Genomic DNA, 23,300 nt, shown 5'->3' with positions numbered 1-23,300 from the left:
CTCTTGCAGAGGCAAGCCTGCCAATGGGGACTACCGCAAGGACCCCCGGGATCGCAGCCGCAGTCCCATAGAGCGCCTCGGCGCCCCCGCCATGAGTCTCGTTGGTGGTCACCTCTACGCCCACATGCCCAGCCTGGCCATGGACCAGCCTCTCGCACTGACCAAAAACATGGACGCCTCCCGCACTGTTGCCATCTCGCCTACTGTCAGCCCTGTTGAGCGCCAGCAGGTAACAACTTCAGTACACAGTAACTTTTTATTTTTTTGTTTTTCTTGATTTAAAAGGTGCTGAACTCCTTTCTGTTGGTGATGTTTAGAAGCAAGTTTCATCAGACTCCCTTGAAACCATGTTTGGCTTCATTAAATTTCCAGGAAAAAGCTCAGCTATCCACTGATATGAACAAAATACGTTTATTTTTTTCAACTCATGAACAGGAAGTCAAGTCTCTGTAATAATACAATACAGGAAACGTCATAAAATATTAAACTAATTTAAATTCTGATGTGAAGTAGCTCTACAAAGACAATGGTTTCGTTATTCAGTTCAAGTCAGTTCAATGTTGATTCAGTTCAATAACAGTGTCAGTTGCAAAACTCAATCATGAAACATTCGATTTAGCTATTAAGCAGCTCTACAGAAGACAATAGTGTCATTCATTATTCAGCTCAGTTTAGTTTAAGTTTTGTTCTCATCCAACAGTATCAGTGCAGTCAAATCTATAATATTGCTGGATATTTTATATATATATATATATATATATATATATATATATATATATATATATATATATATATATATATATGTGTATGTATAAGTATTAGTTCACTTCAAAATTAAAATGTCCTGATATTTTACTCACCCCCATGTCATCCAGGATGTTCATGTCTTTCTTTCTTCAGTTGAAAAGAAATGAAGGTTTTTGAGGAAAACATTCCAGGATTTTTCTCCATATAGTGGACTTCACTGGGGTTGAAGGTCCAAATGTCATTTTCATTGCAGCTTCAAAGAGCTCTACATGATCCCAGATGAGGAATAAGGGTCGAAGAAGTTGGAGGAGAAAACGAGATGGAGTTTTTCGCCCTACCGCGGTACTTCCGCCTACGCCACACGTGACCTTTCCAATGTGATTACGTAATGCGTGGAGCAGCACAGAGCAGTGCTAAATGAGCATTTGTGGTTAAAAAGTATACAAATTATTAACTTTTTTTTTTCTTTTAGAAAATGGCTGATGGTTTCTCTAGATAAGACCCTTATTCCTCGCCTGGGATCATGTAGAGAAAGAAAGAAAGACATAAACATCTTGGATGACATGGGGGCGAGTAAATTCAGGAAATTTTCATTCTGAAGTGAACTAATCCTTTAAGTGTCTTATAAACTCCAAAGGTGTCAGTGGCAAGAGTCAAACTCCTTTAGGTAACAGAAATGGAGAATAAGACCTTGGAAAACCAGGATCAGTCAGCTCTGATCTCTTCTGGTTAAATGAATGAACATGATGTGATTTATAATTTAGGAAGTCTGTTGTTCTGTTTGTTTGCTCATCTGAAGTGTGTGTGTGTGTGTGTTGTGTGTGCAGAATCGGCCATCTGTGATCACATGTGCCCCAGCGAACAACCGTAACTGTAACCTCACCCACTGCACCGTGTCTCACAACGGCTGCTCACCCAGCTTGACTTCAAACTATCGGAGACCCTCCAACTGTAAGTACAGGCAAACCTCTCTGGATCGTAGCTGGCACTTTACATGATTGGGGTACAGATGGATGTCCTATTACTTTTTCTTCTAATAATGACACTTATCCCATGCCCTTTACAGAGAGAACTATTAGATGTCAGATAAATTATGTAAACGCAAAATTTAATCCTGTTACCAGTACCAGATATAGAGTAACTGACATGCCGGAAGTGACGTAATTTAGTCAAGTTCATTAGTCAAGATCAGCCACTTCACCCTGTTACCAAAGTATTTAATAAATAAATTTATATTTAATAATTTAATTTACTTTTATTTTATAAATTGTAGTGCAATTTTTCGAACTTTCTAAATAGACTTTTCAGTGAAAATTTCTAATTTTGTGAATTTAAAGTAATTTGCATTATCCAACCACCACATATGAAGTGTGCACTTGTACTGGAAGATTTTTCTGCCAGGCATATTTTATGGTTTCATCATTTAATTTTTTGTCTGAGAAATGCAAATTCACTTAGTTCTAGTCGCACAAATTTTTAAATTTGAAAGGATCCATTGCCATTGATGCTTCCAGTGTCATGCCTGTATGGGAAAATGAACAATTTTGTATTCCAATTTTGATACCACGGCTAAAACTACTAGCCTAACTAATATACATTTAAAACATTATTAAAGACAAGTAAACAGTCATTAAGGGAAAAAAAAAATAATCAAGTAAAATTACAAGCAAAAGCACAAATAAATACAACAGAACAAAGATACAAAGTGTTTTTCAGGTACAGAAATTTAATAAAGTAATCAAATGTAAAATAACTGCATAGTCTTCACTGTATTAAATGAAATGTAGATTACTAATCTTTAATAATTAGGGCAGTTTTAGCATCAATATTGCTAAAACTGTGAGAGGCGTGTCGCAGGGTGTCAGGTATAGGAATCTTAGATTTATTACAGAGTTTAACCATCATAGAGTGAAAGTTTTATAATTTGCATATGTTTTAGGTCCTATCAGTTTAAACATTCAAACAATTTTGAACCATTCAAGCGCAAAGAGAACTCAATTCGGAACTCACAGAGAGCCACGCAGATGCACACGAACACCTAATTACATTCTCTTCTGCTAAATGGACACACACATGCAAAATTGTCAAAATGCCCGTCTTGGCAAGTATCCTCGTAAACACAGTTGTTTATGGCTTATGTGAACATAAACAATTGAGAAAGAAAACAGATGTGTATCATTATATTGGATCAGTTTATTCCAATATCGTGCAGTCCTATTATTAATGTTTTTCTTTGTTTTTAATGTTAATAAAACAACAAACGACGCTGACAGCAGGAATATTTGGCTGCTGTCACTTTAAGAGCTGCACGGATCCAATATACTGATACTGATACAGCTGCGTTGACTTTCTCAACAGTTTGTTCACTTAAGACAATCGACTGCGTTTACTAGGATACACAGCAAAGACGGGCATTTTTTGACAATTTTGTGTGAATTTGTCCAAGCATAAGAAGTGAAAGAGAGCTCAATTCAGTATTCGTGCGCTGTCTGAGGCACATGCTTCGGATGTTTCCGCACAGAAAACTAATTGAGTTCCATTTTGTGCTTGAATATTTCAATTTGCAAGGCTTAAACTTTCATGATGAAGCACTGACCCGTCAACTGTCCTGAGCATCGTTCATGTTCATGTTCTCGCCAACATTATATTGTTAGGATCCATAAAAATGTTAACGGCCAACTGGCGAGTGACACCGTTTCATATCCCTGCCAACACTGGGGATTTTTACTCTCATTTGGCGCTTGGCGAGTGTTAATTTTAGGATCTGGCTCTAGGAGTCACATTAAAAAAAAAAAAAAAGAATATTTTCCTGATGTGAACAGCTTATCCTAACCTGGTTGAAAAATGGTTCAGTTTTTGGTTAATAAGTTTTCTCATTTTCACTGCAAATGACTGTAATGCTATAATTTGCTTGCTAGAAAATAATGTAAATTTAATAAAGTCAAACAATTTCCCCAACTTTTAGTAGGGTTAAACACCTAATTTTCCCCCTCAATAAGCATCTTAAAGAACTGTTTTGTACCCTACCAATTTATCAGCTGTGTGAAAGTGTTTTAGCAAAATACATCTGTACTAAGCAGCCTTTCCCTGTGCCTTCAGCGAACACCGCCTGTGACCCCGTCATCGAGGAGCATTTCCGTCGCAGCCTGGGCAAGAACTACAAGGAGCCCGAGCCCGTAACAAACTCGGTGTCCATCACCGGCTCGGTGGACGACCACTTCGCCAAGGCGCTGGGTGAGACGTGGCTGCAGATCAAGGCCAAGGGCGGCTCCTCCGGAAGCCCAGACTCCTCTCCGAACGGCCACATGGTCAACCACAATCACTCCCCTTCCCTCGTGTCTTGAAAAGAGGACCAGCGAACCCCAGTCCCGCCTCTTCCAGCCCGCTTCACTCTCAAAGCAGCCATGCATGTTTTAGCAGAGCTGATGTATAGCTATGTACATAAGAACGCACGACAAGGAGGTGCTCATTCGTGCATTTTTTCCTTTCAATTCTTTTTGTTTGCAAGTTTGCTAGTATACTTTTAGCTTGGCTGTTGCGTTATGGGATGCCCATACCTTTTATAAACAGCATCGTCGAGCAGGAAGCCTTTCGGTTTTTGAGATCAAAATCAGCCAGGCGCTTATCTAACCATCTGCCTCAGATACCAAAGAAACCGCTGATGCAAACCTTTTACCCAGAAGCCATTCTTCCATTGCACCCAATCTGTCTTTCACACACTCTCTCCCGGTCGTACCCTGAATCTGCATGTGTATACTTGAAACAGAAGGCCTGGACTGATTTTGCACTATGGATGGATCGAGGTGGTGTCAGTTTAGCGTCGGATGCACGCGATCGGATGTTCAGAAGACGTATAGGAGGGTGACACAGGTGGGAAGCGATGCGGTTCACATCGCTTCAGCAGGAAACGCTGGTAAGGGGGAGGGAACCTGTTTTCGGTCGCTTCGGCTCTCGCTTCAGACATTTCTCTCTACGGTGCTGACAACTGGACTGCGGCAGTCGTGGGCATTCTTGTCGTTTTGGATTCGTTTTTTTCCCCAGGCACTGTGGTTTTAGTAGAGTAGATGGTTTAAGGGTAAACTAGTGCTTATAAGTGCATGTTTTTAAAATAGCTGGTATCTATTATTGTGTAGACATTTCAATCGTAATACTTTTTAGCCTTTTCTTCAGATTTGATTTTATTTTTGTCAGTAACAGTCCTAGATAAACTTACTGCTGGTACAGTTGTACTCCATATTATTATTTTCTATTCAATATTCATTGTGGTAGCTGCCAGATACAAAAGAGAAAAACAGCCTCCGGAAAGGCCATCTATATATATTAACGGTTGGTTTTGTATGTTATTAATCCGTGGTACAGGATGCTGTCGCTTTGCATGACTGAAAAAGCAGCGTTAGCAGCTATGGACAGGTCAACTGTAGCGTTGACAATCTGCCGGAAACGTCAAGCTAATTTCGTGTGTGTTCGTTGTTCTTCATCTCTTAATTCTGCTTTCAGCTGTGGAAACGGGCCTGGTTTTCCAACGGTCCGCCTGTACCGAAACAAAACACATTCCTCCGATAGGGAACGTCGTGCAGGTCTTGTACTTTCTCCCGTGTTCAGTATAGCTACTAACTCGAGACAAGAGGTTGCAGATGCAGGAGACGCTTGCGCTCGTCCTTACATTCCATCGGCCCCATTGGATACGGCTAAATTCTCATATGAAGAAGAGCTCATCGTTGGCGACGTGCGAGCGCCCTTTTCTAAAGTCCTTCTTCACGGTGATTTCATCGCTCCTTTTGCATGCATTTCCCACAACATTGTCGAATCCTACGCGAGACCTTCAGGGTTTACGGAGGTCCGTCACACACATTTCACTACCAGTTCACTGGGTAGGACACTTTCTCACTCTCCGCTTGTGACACACGTTACCCTACACGCTGTAGGTAAATCACTTAATGAAAAACAAAAAAAAGTTTTTATATAGGAAACTATAAGACCATCATTACGCTGTGCGTAACGAATGTACAGAGAAAAAAAATCGTAGGTATTTTTTGAGGAACAATTAATTTGTTAATGATATGTAGCTATTTAATTTTTCCCTTGTCCTTTATTGTAATCATGCTTTTTTTTTTTCGAGGAAAAAAGTTGATCTTTTTTGTTTGTAGGTTTTGTCTGTTTAAGGTTAAAGTGCAGGAACACAGTTATTCTATGAAAACACTGCGTTAGTGTAATAGCCACTTGTGTATTATTTCCGAAGGCTACTGAGCAGAGTCTCGACACACTTCTGAACGGAGGCTTTCAACTGTCTCTGGAGACAATTGAACAAACCGACTCCGTCTCACCGACCGCGAGTCAATCCACTCCAATATGATCAGTTGGGATTTGAGCAACAATATTTTCTATTTGATGTGCGCTTCCAGGAGAACGACGACAAGAAACCAACGTTTAAAACACTTCGCTGCACCTCGAGTGTACTTCTTAATGATTTGTAAATCTGTATTATACCCTCATTTCATGGCCTTGTTTCTCCTTGGAATAAAACAAACTTTTGGCAGGCCATTGTTTTGTACTTTTAAGTAGCCTCAATGAACAATAAAGTGCTCTTAAACCACAGCCTGTGACTTCAGACTCATCCTTTAGAAAAGAAAACGCTCTCCAGAAATGCATGAGTGATAAACCTGGGAAAATATTAACGAGAAATACTTTAAAACGTGTTTTAATGTCATGTCAGAATGACTGTAATTCCACTAGAGTTTCGTAATTGCAATTTGGAAACCCAATGCAGTAAACTGACTGAGCATGTGCCAAGAAACCTAGCGTTTCAGTTGGACTGTCTTCCTGTCGCCAATAACAAAGTCTCAGAGAATGCTGTAATCTTGCAATTAGGGCTGTCACTAATGGTTATTTTGACGATTAATCAAGTAATCGGACTATTTTGACGCTTAATTGGGTAATTGGTCGATTATTTTGGCAAGTGATTACTTGATTAATCACCAAAATAATCAACCAATCACTTAGTTTGATGCTTAATTGGGTAATTGGTCGATTATTTCGATGATTAATCGAGTAATCAGTCGATTATTCTGGCAATTAATCAAGTAATCACTTATTTTGATGCTAATTGGTCACTCATTTTGATGATCGAGTAATCAAGACTATTTTGACTGTTACTCGAGTAACCGGTCAATTATTTTGATGCTTAATCAAGCAACTGGTCGATTATTTTTGACGATTAATTGAGTACTTTTTGTTTTTGTAATAGACCTAAGCAAAGACGTAAGCCTTAAAATGCATATATAACAATAAGGCAATAATATTTTGTTCAAAAAGTATCAAAAGCAAGTACTCATGTGGTTTTATAAAACAACACTTTTTATATTATGTATATTATGTATTTTAACAATCATCTTACGTACATTATGTATTATAATAAATGCCTGCAGAGGGTGCCAACGGCACTTTACAGCAGATCAAATCCTTGTTTAACACTGACCAAATGACATTTAATTCAAATGTCCACTTAATCTTTGATATTTGAAGTGAAATGTTACAGACACTGTAACTTCTTGAACAAGAACATGTGGACATCAGAACATGCAAACTCAGAGCGAGGGTTTAAACTTTTATTTTGAGATATATATATATATTTAAACCTGCAGGGCATATATTTAATTGAATCACAGCTTTTGTGAATTCACAGTAGCACTATGTTGCTGTATTATGATTTTAAATGGTTTTAATACATTGTTGCAGTCTTAGAAAACATTTTAATAATGCGGTTCATGGATTCTCGTCCGTGGAATGGCCCACTTCCAGTATTTTGCCGGTTACTCGACATGGATAAAATGAAACAGGATGTTTTAAAGTCAAGTATTTGAATTTAATCGAGGAATGGTGACAGCCCTACTTGTAATAATAGTAATTCCAGCACATGGATGCAGCATTAGTACTATTTACCCACTTACCTCAGTGAATAAAAGCAAGCCAATATTACCAAGCACATACTGTGTGAATATATTCCATGTTTATTGTGAGAAATCCCATGTTACTAGACATTTACAGCGTATTGATGTAGCGCAGACGTTATGTTGAGTGACTGGATGTCCAGTACAGATCTTTGTTCCTGATCCAGGAGTTCGGAGCTGAAACACCTGCAGCAGTGTCGTCCAGTTCAGGTGTGTTTGCATCGGCATTGACCTCTGAAGACCCTGATACCAATGAACATTACGACACTAAACATGCTTTCACCTCCTGGGTCCCACTGACATTATATTTTAGTAAAGAGCACATTCAGGGCTTTTCAGAGATACCAAATGTTTGGAGGTTTAACCAAGACAACAACTTCTGCTTTAAAAATGACTGAATGATCAAATTTAGCAATCTTATGGAAAACATTATTTTGTAATTATTTAAATCAACATCTCAGGAAAATGTTATGGGTTTCAAATCAAAATATGACTGTTACAAAACAGGGCATTGATTTCATGCTATATTATGAAAATGTTGCCAACTATTACTCTCATTATTACACTTCTTTTTTTCATTGCATGTTGCTCCAAGAACGCGTTAATATGCAAATTAGATAGTGTATAGATACATTGCATTGAATGGGAAAACCCATGCATGGCCATTTTACATACATTTTGCATAAAGTAAAATAGTATAAATTCATTCTGTTATATCTTTCATAACATAGTGGAGAATCATCTTTAGACAAAGTTTGGTTAAAAAAAAAAAAGGTGAATGAAAAAAAAAAAATCCCATTGTTTTTCCCTATACATGTCTTTTTTTTTAAACTTATGAGGACACAGCATATTATATGAATAAAATATAATTTTTCAAAAATGTTTTCTTCTTACGCTCTAAACAATGTAATGACACAAAAAAAATACTAAATTAAAAAAAAAAAAAAAAAAAACTTTTTTCCTCTAGGTAATAAGAATAAGAATAATAGTTTATTATTCTAACATTATGAAAGTTTTCCCAAAAACTGTCCAGTGGACAAATACTTGAACGCATGACTTTAAAAAAGATAGTTCACCCAAAAATCACTCTCATGTTGTTCCATATAAATATGATCACTTGAGATGAACCGCACTGTTGAGTATTTACCATGTGATGTGCTGTGTTTGTGCGCTGATCAAAATTTGTAAAATATTATAGCCTAAATGTAATCTCTCCATCATATAAAGCGATCAATAACACTGCTCCATTCATATGGATTCATTTTAGGATCTCTTTGTATGTTTTAACGTATGAAAGTTTCAATGGAAGGACAGAAATTGCAGGTTTCATTAACAATAAATGCATTTGTTTTGAAGATGGACGAAAGTCTGATGGGTTTGGAACGACATGAGGACGAGTTATTTGGGTTCACTGTCACTTTAGGACAGAACAACACTGGACCAGACCAGAGCGATCACTGCATCAGTTTGAGTTTCTTTAATGACGGCATCTATAATCCACAGACAGATATAATGTGATTTGGTGTGAATGCTTAAGACAAATATTTCAACAAGAACATGATGAAAGATACATGTGCAGTGAGGTGACTGTATGAGACTGTTCACTTAACAGTGAGTACACGATCACAGACAAGCTGCCATGAAAGTCACGGCCAATGAAGTTTGACCCAGAGTCCTTCAGATGCTGTCATCGTCACTCATGTCCCAGATCTGAAGAGCAGAAGAAGAGATCAGGCTGTTAAAAAAGACGTTCAAATACAGTTTTACATACTGTACACTACCAGTCAACAGTCTGGAGTGATTTCTGAAGGATCATGTGACACTGAAGACTGGAGTAATGATGCTGAAAATTCAGCTTTGATCACAGGAATAAATTATAGTTTACTATATATTCACATAGAAAACAACTGATTTACATTGTAATAATATTTCAAATTTTTACTGTATTTTTGATAAAATAAATGCAGCCTCGGTGAGCAGAAGAGACTCTTTCAACAACATAAAATAATCCAGAACTCATAAGTATCATAAGACCATAAAGTGAGGATCTGAAGCTGATGTAGTTTGTCATCCGGTGTGATTGTGAGGCAGAGAGAGCTGCAGGTGTGCAGAATTATCATCACGTGAACATCTGAACATACAGCTAAAGCTCTTCTCAAACACACTAATCCGACACACAACACACGCGTCTGAAGACTGAACTAAACTCACACTGCATGTAAAACAGACAAACGCTCCAGACGTGTGCGGCTGCAGCGCTTTCTTCTGCGGCACACCTGGCCGTCAAAAGCTCCGTGTCATTGACATGCTAATAAAAGCTGAACAAAAAAACAACTTCAGCGGCCTCGTCACTTTGAAGTCTGCGCCAAGTCAAAAAAACAAAACCTCTGAGAGATAAGTGAGAAGTAAAGAGAGCTGAGAGAGGAGGAACTACTGACCCTCAGATACTGTACAACACACACTACTGCCTTCAGACACACACGAGCGAACGTCTCAGAGAAACACTCGTTTATATACAGCCTTCATGAGAAGAGTCGTGTGTGTGAAATACAATCAGAAAGAGTCACAGAGACTGCATTTATTTTCAAAAATACAGTAAAAACAGTAAAATATTATTATCCTAACTCTTTTTTTATCCACTGCCCTGCCTCGGTGAGCGCTCGCTTTTGTCTGTAGCAGCGGTTTAGGGCTGTAATTACGCGAATCATCTTAATAACAGTGTAGTGCATGAATCATTCAATTATATCAGCGCTGTAGAGTCGACGCATGGGCGTGTGACCGCATGTCAAACATGTTACACACATCAATACAAGCCTTGCGTTCGCCTCGAGATGTGTGTGTGTGTGTGTATGAGAGAGAAAAACATAAGGAATATACTTCTAATCTAAATCTGACTGAATCACGTGTGATCTTCTGTTTGTCTTCATAACGCAGAATGCTTTTTTCTAATCTTTTCATTCTGAAGTAATGACTGAGAGCAGAACGTACATGTAAACAGTCCATCTTCATTTCCCGCTCACATTAACCTGACGAGTTATTATTGAAGCTGTTATTACATAACCAGTGCAGATGAAATCACTGCCGTCCATGTTCCTCGCAAAGACCTTCAGATTCATGATTCACACAATGACAAACATAAAAATCATATTTACTTTAGACACAAGAAATGAACAAATTAGAAGCACGGTTGCTGGCTCCGTACCGTCAGAGGAGCTGAATCAAACCAAACCTCAAGATTCACATCATTCAGCACATTCAAACACGTCAGGTGGATCCATCCATTCATTCATTCTGACTGAAGCGTCCACAAACCCTGTGCAGAGTCCTGCAATATCAAGACGAGGGTCTATAAAGCGATACTACATCCTCAAAAGTATGCCTGTCCAAACACACTGTGCTTCATTTTAACTTGGAGCTTCACTTTATTACAATTTCCAGTCGCTCAGAATATCAAATCTGAAATTCTTTCGCACTCAGTTTACTGTAGTTGAACACGTCTCACTTCAGAAACACAAAGTAAATCATGTTTTAAATCACAGTACGACCAAAACTAGAGAGAGAGAGAGAGAGAGAGAGAGAGAGAGAGAGAGTGTGAGTATAATGTATAATGTCACTGTATAATGACAAAAGCACATAACGATAATCACTAAATTCATGAAAACTGAAAGTAAATAAATAAAAGCTAACTGCAAATATTAATAAAAGTAAAATAACAGTGAATCTGATGTATGAATCTGCAGGCTTGTTTCATAATTCATTTAACTGACTTTTTTCTAGGATTATATCCATTTGATCCTCTATGGAAGCTTGTTTCTGCCACTGGAAAAAAAAAAAAAAAAAAGTAATTATGACTATAATGAAAATGTCTTTTTTCCTTCACAATTGGACAATATAACTCACAATTCTGACTTTATATCACGCAATTCCGACTTTATAACTTGTAATTCTGACTTTATATCTCGCAATTCCGACTTTATTAACGCAATTTCGACTTTATAACTCACAATTCCGACTTTATAACACAATTCTGACTTCATAACCCGCAATTCCGACTTTATAACTCGCAATTCTGACTTTATATCACACAATTCCGACTTTATAACTCACAATTCCGACTTTATAACACAATTCTGACTTTATATCTCGCAATTCCGACTTTATATCTCGCAATTCCGACTTTATAACTTGCAATTCCAACTTTATAACTTTATATCCAGTCATTCTGACTTTATAACTCGCAATTCTGACTTTATATCTCGTAATTCCGACTTCATAACTCACAATTCTGACTTTATTAACGCAATTTCGACTTTATAACACAATTCCGACTTTATATCTCGTAATTCTGACTTTATATCTCACAATTCCAACTTTATATCTCGCAATTCCGACTTTATATCACACAATTCCGACTTTATAACTCACAATTCCGACTTTATAACACGCAATTCCAACTTTATTAACACAATTCCGACTTCATAACTCGCAATTCCGACTTTATTAACACAATTCTGACTTTATAACTTGCAATTCCGACTTTATAACACAATTCCAACTTTATAACTCGTAATTCTGACTTTATATCTCAAAATTCCAACTTTATATCTCGCAATTCCGACTTTATATCATGCAATTCTGACTTTATATCTCGTAATTCGGACTTTATATCTCGCAATTCCAACTTTATATCTCGCAATTCCGACTTTATATCACACAATTCCGACTTTATAACTCACAATTCCGACTTTATAACACGCAATTCCAACTTTATTAACACAATTTCGACTTTATAACTCACAATTCTGACTTTATATCACGCAATTCCGACTTTATATCTCGTAATTCTGACTTTATATCTCGCAATTCCAACTTTATATCTCGCAATTCCGACTTTATATCACACAATTCCGACTTTATAACTCACAATTCCGACTTTATAACACGCAATTCCAACTTTATTAACACAATTTCGACTTTATAACTCACAATTCTGACTTTATATCATGCAATTCTGACTTTATAAAGTCAGAATTACGAGATATATCACACAATTCTGACTTTATATCACGCAATTCTGACTTTATAACTTTATATCCAGTAATTCAGACTTCATAACTCGCAATTCCGACTTTATAACTCGCAATTCTGACTTTATATCTCATAATTCTGACTTTAGAACTCGCAATTCCGAGAAAAAATGTTAGAATTGTGAGAAACAGTTGCAATTACCTTTTTTATTTTATATTTCATGGCGGAAACAAGTTTCCATATTCCTCAGTTGAGTCAGTGGGTTTGCTTGGCAATAAACCAGTTCATCTGCAAAAACTCTAAACATGATATTCCTTTAATGTGACTCGAGTCAAAGTAAAGACGAGCAGATGCTTTTCATTATCCTCAACACAATCATCTCATTCTGGAACATGGAAGATCTCCAGCAGAACTGTTATATTAAACCGGTTATGGATGAAAGACGAGTTACCTGTAACAGTGACGGGTTGGTTTAATTATTACAACCTGTGAAATATTTAAAATGATATTAGTATAAACAAAGATGAGTCCTGGAGCTAGAAGAGCTGTAATTTTGCTGGATTGTCAGGTTGCCGGAGGACAAACAAAGCTTTTGCATGAAATCTGGAGCAGTTCAGCTGCTGGAGAACATGTCTGGTCAGGTCTGAAGCACACAGGTGTTCGAATGAGGAGATTCAGCTAGAGGAACAAGCTTCATTCTGGGATAGATATTGATAGATATTTTTTAGATTGAAACAGGGACTAAAAGTCCTCTGCAGTCAATTAAAACTCATCTTTGATCACCAAAATGACAAATTAAACATTTTTTTTCCTGTAAAAATATTTTTTCATGTCTTCAAATAGCTTGAATGTAACTCTACTCCACTGCTTCATTTAGTATTCGTGGAACCATGAATATGCAAATTAGTCCCCGCCTCCACTCAATCACTCCAGCTCGGACTACCTGTGGCTCGGACTAAGTATTTCAAAGGCAAAAATGACCACTGCAGATACGTGAGCAGTAACAGAGCTCGTAAAAAGACAAATCAAGTCTGTTCAAATCAATCAGGACACATAATGTGATCATACTCATACTGGCAATTCATTTAGAGGAAATGGCATCAAAGCCGTAACGTTTGAGTCATGGCGGAAGCTGCTTTGACACAGGAGGCTGTATTTGTTCATGTCAAGATGGAAGTAGAGGAACGAGTCCAGGAACAACTGTGTCGGCACATCCATTGGTTTGGTTGGGTTTGGTATGGAGCGCTGCTATGGTCTTCATGTCCCAGGAAGGAACACACTGAGCTTTAGCTGGGAACATGCTATTCCTTCATGGAAAGAGCCCAACAGTCCTGGACAGATGAGATACAGAGCAAAGCAAATTGACTCCCAGAGGTCATTTTGTCAGATGTTCCCATAACAAAGTCTCAACAAGTCTTCTCAGCAGATGAGTTTGTCATCAAGCAGGTAAACATGGCTTCTGTTTCTGCCAACAAAACACCCTGAAAGAGGCTTCCATTCCTGACAAAAACAATTATATCTGCTGTTTCATTTCACATTCAGTTTCTATGAAATCTGTCACATCAGACATCGTCATGTTGCTGCAGTTTCTTCTGACCACATGACCAGCAGAAGAGGCCTGCTAGTGAAAGCCGGAGGTTTCTCTCCTCACAGGCCGACGTGGAAGGGGAAGTTTTCCAGACCGGTTGCAGGAGACGGCCTGGGTTTTTCCCTCCTCGCTGATCTGTTGACATCTGTGAAACTCCTCCCCTCGCCAGCTCCAAAACTCATTTCTACATCTCTACACTCCCTCAGGAGAATGAGTCACTCGCTTTAGCCCAAAACACAGCCATAAACACACACACACACACACACAGCATAGAAGCCTTTATGGAGGCAAACTCATTTCTACTGTAAGTTTACTGTAGTAGACCAGAGAAACTAGCAGGCAGGAAGTGAATATCCTAAAACTAGCGAGAGCAGAAGGAAGTCTTTCTGGTGCTCTTCCCTTCTCTCAGCGTCAAGCAGATTCACATAAATACCAGCTAGCAAAACAAAGTGCGTCTCTCTAGGGTGTGGTGGCGTAGCGAGCTGCAGCTGCGGTTTGTTGTTGCTGGGATAGATGGAGGCCCCCATCCTGGCTCTATCTCCCTCTGTGACACATTTCCTGCCCCACATATCAAGGGAAAGGCAATTTTAGGGTCCCGCACCTTCCGGAGGGAGCTTTCTTCCCACCAGAAGGGGGAAAAAAAGGGTGGTTTGCCTTGAGAAGTTTTAAAGGAAACATTCATCTCGAAGTGAAAATTATCTCGTCGTTTAATCAATCTTTCAGATGAGCTCAAAACCACAAAATCAGATGTTTAGCAGAATGTTCAGGCAACAATGAAAGTGAGGCTACAGCTGCACGAGTTGGAGAAAAATATAATTGTGATTGTTCTGATAAAAATTGCCATTGTGATTTCAAATGCAATAATAAAAAAAAGGTAGTTCTGCTGTTCTTGTTTTTGGCGGAAAACAGCAGGGAGTCCTTAAAGAGGACCTATTTTTCACAAGATGTAATATAAGTCTCTGGTGTTCCCAGAATGTGTCTGTGAAGTTTCAGCTCAAAATACCCCACAGATCATTTATTATAGCTTGTTGTAAATGCCCATTTTTGACTGGAAGCAAAAACATGCTGTTTTCGTGCATGTGTCTTTAAATGCAAATGAGCTGCTGCTCCCCGCCCCCTTTCCAGAAAAGGGCAGAGCCTGTACAGCCTCAGATACTCTGCCAAAAACTGACAAAACATCTGTATGGTTTTGATTATCATATCCATTGCGGTCACGCTCACGTGACATTGCAGTTCTTCATCATGAAAATTATATTCTGAATGCGTTTTACAGCAATATCAGTTTAAATTTCTGATATGTGGTTTTCCAAAGCACGCGCACAGAAAGCTGGCTGTCAGATGTCAGAACTGAATCCTCTTACACGTCTTATTGCGAGTTATGTCAAAAACACACAAAGTTCACAAACACAGTCGGTTATGTCTGTGAATGTAAACAGCAGGGAAAGAAATCACGTGTGTATGTTAGATCTGTGGATTCGGAGATAAACATGGCGGACTGTGTACGGCTCACTCAGGGCGGGGTCTATGCTAATAGGCCAGAGTCTGTCAACCCATATGTAAAATAATATACAGATACGGCATTTATGTCCCGTTTTCTCTCACATCTTCATGAAACATGCTCTGATTGTGGCATCATCATCCAAAAAAAAAAATGTTTGTGTGAGAGGTTTCAGAGGTTCACACAACTCTAGTTTAAATGAGTACTGAGACATTTTTGTTGCTCATTGCTTCTGGAGAGAAAATCGCAGACACTGGACAAAGACGAAACTTTCTAGTGCACGTGTTGAGCGCCTGTGTTTGTGCACACTATCACATGGAGTCTGTTGGGCTGTACACATGCACTGGTGACTGATGTATACTTTGGCCTACACCTAAGTTTAGTCATCGCTAATCCTAAGTATAAGCAATAGTGACAGTAGCTGTTTCCATCCAAAGTTATGATTTTATCTTATGTACAAAACTGGAACATCTGCAAATAAAGCAGTGTTTCCATCCCATGTGTTCAACAGAACAAAATCGTCACTTCTTGGGAAATTTGCTCAAAATATCAGTAATAAAACTGTAAGTTTCTTCAATCAGGCTGTTTTTCCCTCCATCATAAATGAGTTAATCTCAGAGCGTCAGACGAAACACAATAAACGCTGTCATGTGATCTTGTGTTTGGATGCTGGTGTTTGGGAACACAATCGTGTGAGATGCTTCTGGACCAAATCATTCTGATGACAGACTTTGAGTTTCAGAACCACCAAACCAACATTTGAGATGCTGCGATGCGATTGGTCCGCTGGTCAGTCCAGTTATCCAATCACAGCTTCTTTTGAGCCAAAGTCACCTGAGTTTATTGAGGGATTTATTCAGTAAATGTGTTTCCATCATAATTTATGTGCATTCGGATAAAAGAAATATCCGCCTCATTTGAGCACATATGTTTCCATCCGGTGTTTTTTATGCAATATCTCAAAATTCAATTCCAACACAACGGATCCGTATAACACTTGCTTCATGAATCCCTCATTGTAATGTATGGTTTGATGTGGAGGACGAGCCAGGTGTGTTTCAGATGTCATATCTGGAGGTGCGGCAGGTCTAAACACGTACACATGCTATACGTCCACACATGTTGGTTTGGCAGGTGCAGTTGAGATTATCGCAGCATCTCTGAGAGGACACTTGAATGTGGAGCGCTGAGATACAGCCGAGTCGAGGGTGCTAATCAAATGTAAGAAACAGAAACCCTACACAGGGCGTGTGCAGGCAGAAACCTGCCCCGTTTAATTACGAGTGTGACGAGCAGCCGCTGAAGTGTGGTCAGACTGGAAATCACACACACACTCTAGACCTCCTTAAAGCCAGGATTTGAGAAAAAGATCTTTTAATGAGAAAGACTGGAAGACTTTCAAAGACGAGGGCAAATCATTTGAAACCAGAGAGGAGCTTTTTAGGGGAGCTTTACCCCAGATCAAACACAAGCTCTTGTTCCAGAGAATAAGCCCTAACCGCAGAACGAGAGGTGATCCTGCTCCGACGACTTCTGCACAGTTATGATCTTTGTTTGGTCGTTTTGATGTACGTTCGTCCTGAGGAACACAATATGAGCTTCTGATGGCTCCAGTGGCTCTGAGTTTATCAAAAGAGCTCAGGAAGGCTGAGGAGGCCAAACTTCTGGGATGGTGTATCCAATTTTTCTTGGTCGCTGAGAATGAAGTGTGCCGTCACGCTTAACATTGCATGGAGAAACTCTGCAGGCGTCTTTATAGGAGTCTGCGATTTTCACATGAGGCGAAACAGATTCAATTTGGTTACAAATTTAATGTGTTGACCAATATAAAGCTGCTTGACCTCAGAGTAACTGGTGCTATACTATTAGAAACGTACATTGGACCTTCTTAGTCTGCAAAATTTCTCAAGTTTCACAAATGATTTTTGTCATGCCAGAGCAACAGTACAGCACACTAGATGTGTTTACATTCTGAAGAACATATTAACTCTTTCCCCGCCAGCGTTTTATTTTTAAGCTTCCAACCAGCACCAGCAGTTCTGATCATATTCATAATCATAAAACATTCATGGCCCTCAGAATATTTTTTTTTAATTAATATGTAAACAGTCAATATATCAAAAGAAAGAACAGAGCCTCTGCCTTTAAACAACAGCAAAAAACATTTTATTAAGTTTCTAGGGCTGCCCTCGACTAAAGATTTTTCAGCTAGCAATCGTTCATTTAAGCCATATAAAACATAATAATAGGCCTTTAATTGCCTATATATAATACATAGCCTAATAAGCACTCAAAAAGCTTGCCTCAGCGTACCGGCAAAAGTAATGATTATGAATGTGTCATGAAAAAATAGCAAGCAGACAGTCTAAACATTTGAATAATTTATTGATAATGTTTTCTGTGTTTTCGGCTGTAGAGATGAAGTGGATGATGCCGACTCATCATCTCCGCAGTGGATGCTCCGCGTCTTTATGCTCGTTTCATACGGATTACATGATCTGAGAATATTTGTTTTCCACTTGAACTGGTTGACAATCTCTTGACATTTCAAGCTTTCTATAGATATATTTCTCATGTCTGTGAGGCGAGTATATGGTGGGTTTCGGTTAATTTTTGTGACGCGCTCCAGTTCACAGACCGAGACGGCAGAGAGAGCTTCATGTTTGTTTTCTTTATTTTAAAAAAGCAACGAAGTTTTCTTGTTGTTGTGAGTTTAAACACAAATAAAAGTAGATCCTTTACAGTTTGGAATGATGTATTACTCTTATCTGTATGACCAAAAATGATGCAGTATTTTAAGTTGTTTCAGTGATCACGCTGGCTTCCACACTCCGCACAAACACTTATAGCACACATTTATGTAGGGTAACGTTAGAGCGAGCATGTAAAGCATGTAAAGTTGCTACTAATCACGTTTCAAATGATAAGCCATATTTGAGGTCGATGGATGACAGGCGAACGTTTGGATTTTCTTCCCGACATACTGTAATTACCACAAGGACCCGCCGTTAACCATCCGATCTGACCCTCGTGGACTGTGTGACTTCATCACGAGGGTTTTTTTTTCTGCGACTAACACGATTTTTGGTCGACAAAGCCTCTTCTCGTCGACTAACGATTAGTCGAATATTGCGGGCAGACCTAATAGCTTCCTTCAATCTTTTTTTGTCAACACTTGAATGTAATTTACATAAAAACAACAACAAAAAACATTTGAACAAAAGTCTGAGAAAACTGTGTTTTTGTCAAAGACTGTACGGATGGGATTCAGAACGATGATCGAAACAAAGATGAAGTAGATTTGATTTATATGCTGTTTGATGATCGCGTTAGCTTCAGGTTTATTTAGATCTTCGTCTTCGCCTGTTTTTGGATCCGGAGATGCTGCACTATTTCAGAAGACAGCGCCCCCTACTGTATAACAGTGAAAACACGGTGAAAACTCATCAATGGCAGGGAAGCGCTGTCATAAATGATGGAAAATCTCATCGATGGCAGGGAAAGAGTTACTTCCGCTTATCCATCAGTGTAAAAATAAACAGCTGACCTAAAGGTGCAAAATTTCACAACATTTTGTGGGCAAAAGTGAATTAATGTAATGATGTATGATGCACACCTAACATACTTTCAAACCAAACTGATTTTTATTCATCAGCGCGTGAATCTGTGTGACTAACTTGAACCCATTGCGAAATCTGAGTTTGGGAATCTTTCGCCCTTACCGTCGTGTGGATTATTAATAAAATGATAGCATGTCAACAGCTAAAATTCAACGAACAATAGTAAATGTGACCGCTCCTTAACTTAAAAAAAATAAGACTAATTAAGTTAACTAACAACTATCTTAAAATCACCCTCTTATTTTTACCCAATTTGCTTCAAACTTCATCAGAATAATGAAATCAAAACACAGCAGATGTAGACCTGAGAAAGGATTCTTGATATCTTAAATACTGTTTCCATGGCAACATGTCAAACATTAATAATCTTTTTGGGGGGTTTTGAGACTCTTGCTTCAAATTGCATGAAACTCGACACACACTAGATGTCAGTACATTCATTTAAAATTCATTCAGGTTCAATTATCAAAAACACAATCTTAATTTAATTTAAATCAAACAATGATTTCACGAGATATGAGACCCTTCCTGTTTCCCTTTTTTGTCCTTACTTTAATCCCTCACCGTTTGAAATATCCTATAATTGTGCGCAATTTAGCATCTTCAGTGTCTTTGTTTCATGTTGACCGAGTTTTAAATACTTCAGTTCATCTATTAAGTAACAGTTAGTTTACTGAATTCTTGTCAAAGCAACTACATTTTTGTTTTAGCACTGAGCAATGCAAGGAGCTACAAACCTCATTTTCCACCTTTATGTTTGATTTCCAACTACATAATTAAAATTAAACACAAACATATTTCCCTGAATACATAAAAAAAAATTTCAAGCTGCAATGCATGCTGGGAACTTGCAAAACATTGTTCAAAGTAAAACTGTTTGTTCTGATGACTCAGTTTGGAATGTTAGGACAACATTTGTAAAGTCTTTACCAAATTCTTGAGTATCTAAGTGAGGTCAATGAAACAACTTTTGTCAGAAACATTTTTAGAATATTCTTGTTCAAAACAACTGACTCCTACTGAGAAAAGCTACTTTTTTAAACATCTGTCAGAGGAAATTTTTGCAATTTGGATTTTTTCACAGTGATGTAAACGTCTCCACAATGTTTAATACATACTGTTAGAGGTTTGATCACATGACTGACACTATGAGCAGCAGTAATAGAGAGCCTTGCCTTAGCAAACACCACTAATTACTGTGTGCACTAGCTAAAGGCTAAATCACACCACGGGAAAATGATAGATTTCATATGAGCAATCATTTGTGGATGGCGTATATTCTGCATTTAAAACATTATGTGGGCTGACAACAATCCATAATATGCAGTTTGCAATGACAACCCACAATAGGTGGAGATAATTAAACAGTCATGGTTTAAAACCTTTACCTTTATCTGTAACTAGCCTAAAAACAGTGGAAAACCCAAACATGGGGACGATCCTATCTTTCGCTCCCATGCGTCGCTTGAAGATAAGGAGCAGTGATGTGGCCCCTAAAGGCTTCAGAGGAGATTACGGCACTGTCGTCCGGTGCCAGGATCAGTTGTGCTCCATCTGGACCCGTGAGAATAGATAAAACACCAACATTTCCAAACACTTTCTGCCAGAACACTGTTAGATCAGTAGCCATGAGCTGTAATCGTGAGCTGACAGCTATCAGCGCTCATCGCCTCACCATCACTGCTTCATTTCCACTGCTCAGAAGTTTGATCCCAACTAACAGAGATTAGTTTTTGTTGATACAATGGATATTAATACAAATATAATACAATGAGACTTAATATGGAAAGTTTTGACAGCATGTTTTGAATAGTAAGTGCTTAGCATATTGTTTCTGCCATTAGTTGTGCGTACGTCATGATTCAACAGACTGATTTCCTCCTGTATTTCCTTCTGCAGGTGCTGAAGGTGGTGATAAACACATTCATTCACACTAGAGAATGACTGTAATGTGATCGCTCACTATAGGAGGCGATCAATCTTTAATGGCAGCTCTAGTGTTATATATGGGTCGCTCACGCTGTGAAGATATCAGATCTACAGCCTGAAAGACTCGTGTTTCTGCACATCTACTCCATGTGTTTGTGTGCTGAAGAATGATCCATCATAGTAAACCAGCAGATTTAATTCTGAACGACACTCCACTAAACTAGAAACGGTTCATTATGGCAAACAAAGTCTTGACTGCAAGCTTAAATAGGTTTTGTGTAGATTGAATACACTGAAAAATACAGTTTTCACATAAACCAACTATTAACCTAAATGTGATGCATATTGTTAATGTGATGCATACATAAATTAAATGGGTAAGATTGTGTTTTAAATACACAATAACCAGGTTTATATATTTATCATCGATAAAACCAATTTGTTTGAATTTCAAACATTTGAATACGGTTTGTTCCACAGATAGGAAAATCATATTCACTCTTTATAACTGAATACAATGAATTGTTTTCACAAAGAGCAAATTTATGCTAATTTGAAAAATATAATTATTTAAAATCAAATAGATGCAAATAGTTAATAATAACCTATGCCATGAAATCTTACCCTTTGCATTTAAAATATGCATCACATTAAAGGGTTAGTTCACCCAAAAATGTAATTTCTGTCATTAATTACTCACCCTCATGTCGTTCCACACCCGTAAGACCTTCGTTCATCTTCAGAACACAAATTAAGATATTTTTGATAAAATCTGATGGCTCAGTGAGGCCTGCATAGACAGCAAGATAATCAACACTTTCAGATGCCCAGAAAGCTACTAAAGATGTATTTAAAACAGTCATGTGACTACAGTGGCTCAACTTTAACGTTACGAAGAGACGAGAATACTTTTTGTGCGTCAAAAAAACACAATAACGACTTTATTCAACAATATCTAGTGATGGGCGATCTCAAAACACTGCTTCATGAAGCTTTACGAATCTTTTGTTTTGAATCAGTGGCTCAGAGCGCCAAAATCACATGATTTCAGTAAACGAGCCTTCGTTGCATCATAAGTGTTTTGAAACTTCAATAGTTCACGTGACTTTGGCAGTTTGATACGCGCTCCGAACCACTGATTCGAAACAAAAGATTTGCAAAGCTTCATGAAGCAGTGTTTTGAAATCACCCATCACTAGAGATTGTTGAATAAAGTCGTTATTTTGTTTTTTTGGTGGACAAAAAGTATTCTCGCCGCTTCATAACATTAAGGTTGAACCACTGCAGTCACATGACTGTTTTAAATACATCTTTAGTAGCTTTCTGGGCATCTGAAAAAGGGAATGTTATTGCTGGTGATGCAGGCCTCACTGAGCCATCGGATTTCATCAAAAATATCTTAATTTGTGTTCTGAAGATGAACGAAGGTCTTACGGGTGTGGAACGACATGAGGGAGAGTAATAAATGACAGGAATTTCATTTTTGGGTAAACTAACACTTTAAGTTTATTAGTTTATATTAAAATCCAAGTGGATGGAAATTTAATATGCCATTCAAATATATAATATTAATGATATAATATTAATATTAGTGTATATTTGACCTGTGTACAGTTATTGATGCATGGACAGAAACATCATGCTCTGTCTTTAATGTAATGGTCAGTTATATACATATATAAGGACTAAAAATACATAATAATGCACACTAATAATTAATTTGGCAATCAAGTAATCGGTCGATTATTTAGACGATTAATCGAGTAACCAGTCAATTATTTTGACAATTATTCGAGTAATCAGCCAAATATTTTGATGATTAATCAAGTGATCAGATTTTTTTGTGTGTGTGTGTGTGTGTGTGTGTGTGTGTGTGGTAATAAAAAATATACCCAAGCAAAGACGTAAGCCTTTAAAATGACTTAAAATACATATATAAAAAC

The 23,300-nt window shown here is 38.0% G+C and overlaps 2 protein-coding genes across 3 annotated transcripts in view; one reads left to right on the top strand and one right to left on the bottom strand.

Annotated features, from left to right (window-relative positions):
- vgll4b (vestigial-like family member 4b) overlaps positions 1–6,342 on the top strand; it is a 41,790-nt gene extending 35,448 nt beyond the window's left edge. For both annotated transcript variants that reach the window (XM_051913364.1, XM_051913363.1), the window contains 3 exons: positions 10–229; positions 1,575–1,698; positions 3,847–6,342. In XM_051913364.1, the coding sequence (XP_051769324.1) occupies positions 10–229; positions 1,575–1,698; positions 3,847–4,091 (589 nt within the window). In that variant the 3' untranslated portion in view covers positions 4,092–6,342. The remainder of the gene's footprint in view (positions 1–9; positions 230–1,574; positions 1,699–3,846) is intronic.
- A 1,389-nt stretch (positions 6,343–7,731) lies between these two features.
- atg7 (ATG7 autophagy related 7 homolog (S. cerevisiae)) overlaps positions 7,732–23,300 on the bottom strand; it is a 75,394-nt gene continuing 59,825 nt past the window's right edge. The window contains 1 exon segment of the mRNA XM_051913332.1: positions 7,732–9,404. Coding sequence (XP_051769292.1) covers positions 9,372–9,404 — 33 coding nt within the window. The 3' untranslated portion in view covers positions 7,732–9,371.

Source organism: Ctenopharyngodon idella, chromosome 11 (assembly GCF_019924925.1).
Source record: "Ctenopharyngodon idella isolate HZGC_01 chromosome 11, HZGC01, whole genome shotgun sequence".
NCBI lineage: Eukaryota > Metazoa > Chordata > Actinopteri > Cypriniformes > Xenocyprididae > Ctenopharyngodon > Ctenopharyngodon idella.
The sequence above is the reverse complement of the archived record's forward strand: the minus strand, read 5'-3'. Positions and strand labels throughout refer to the sequence as shown.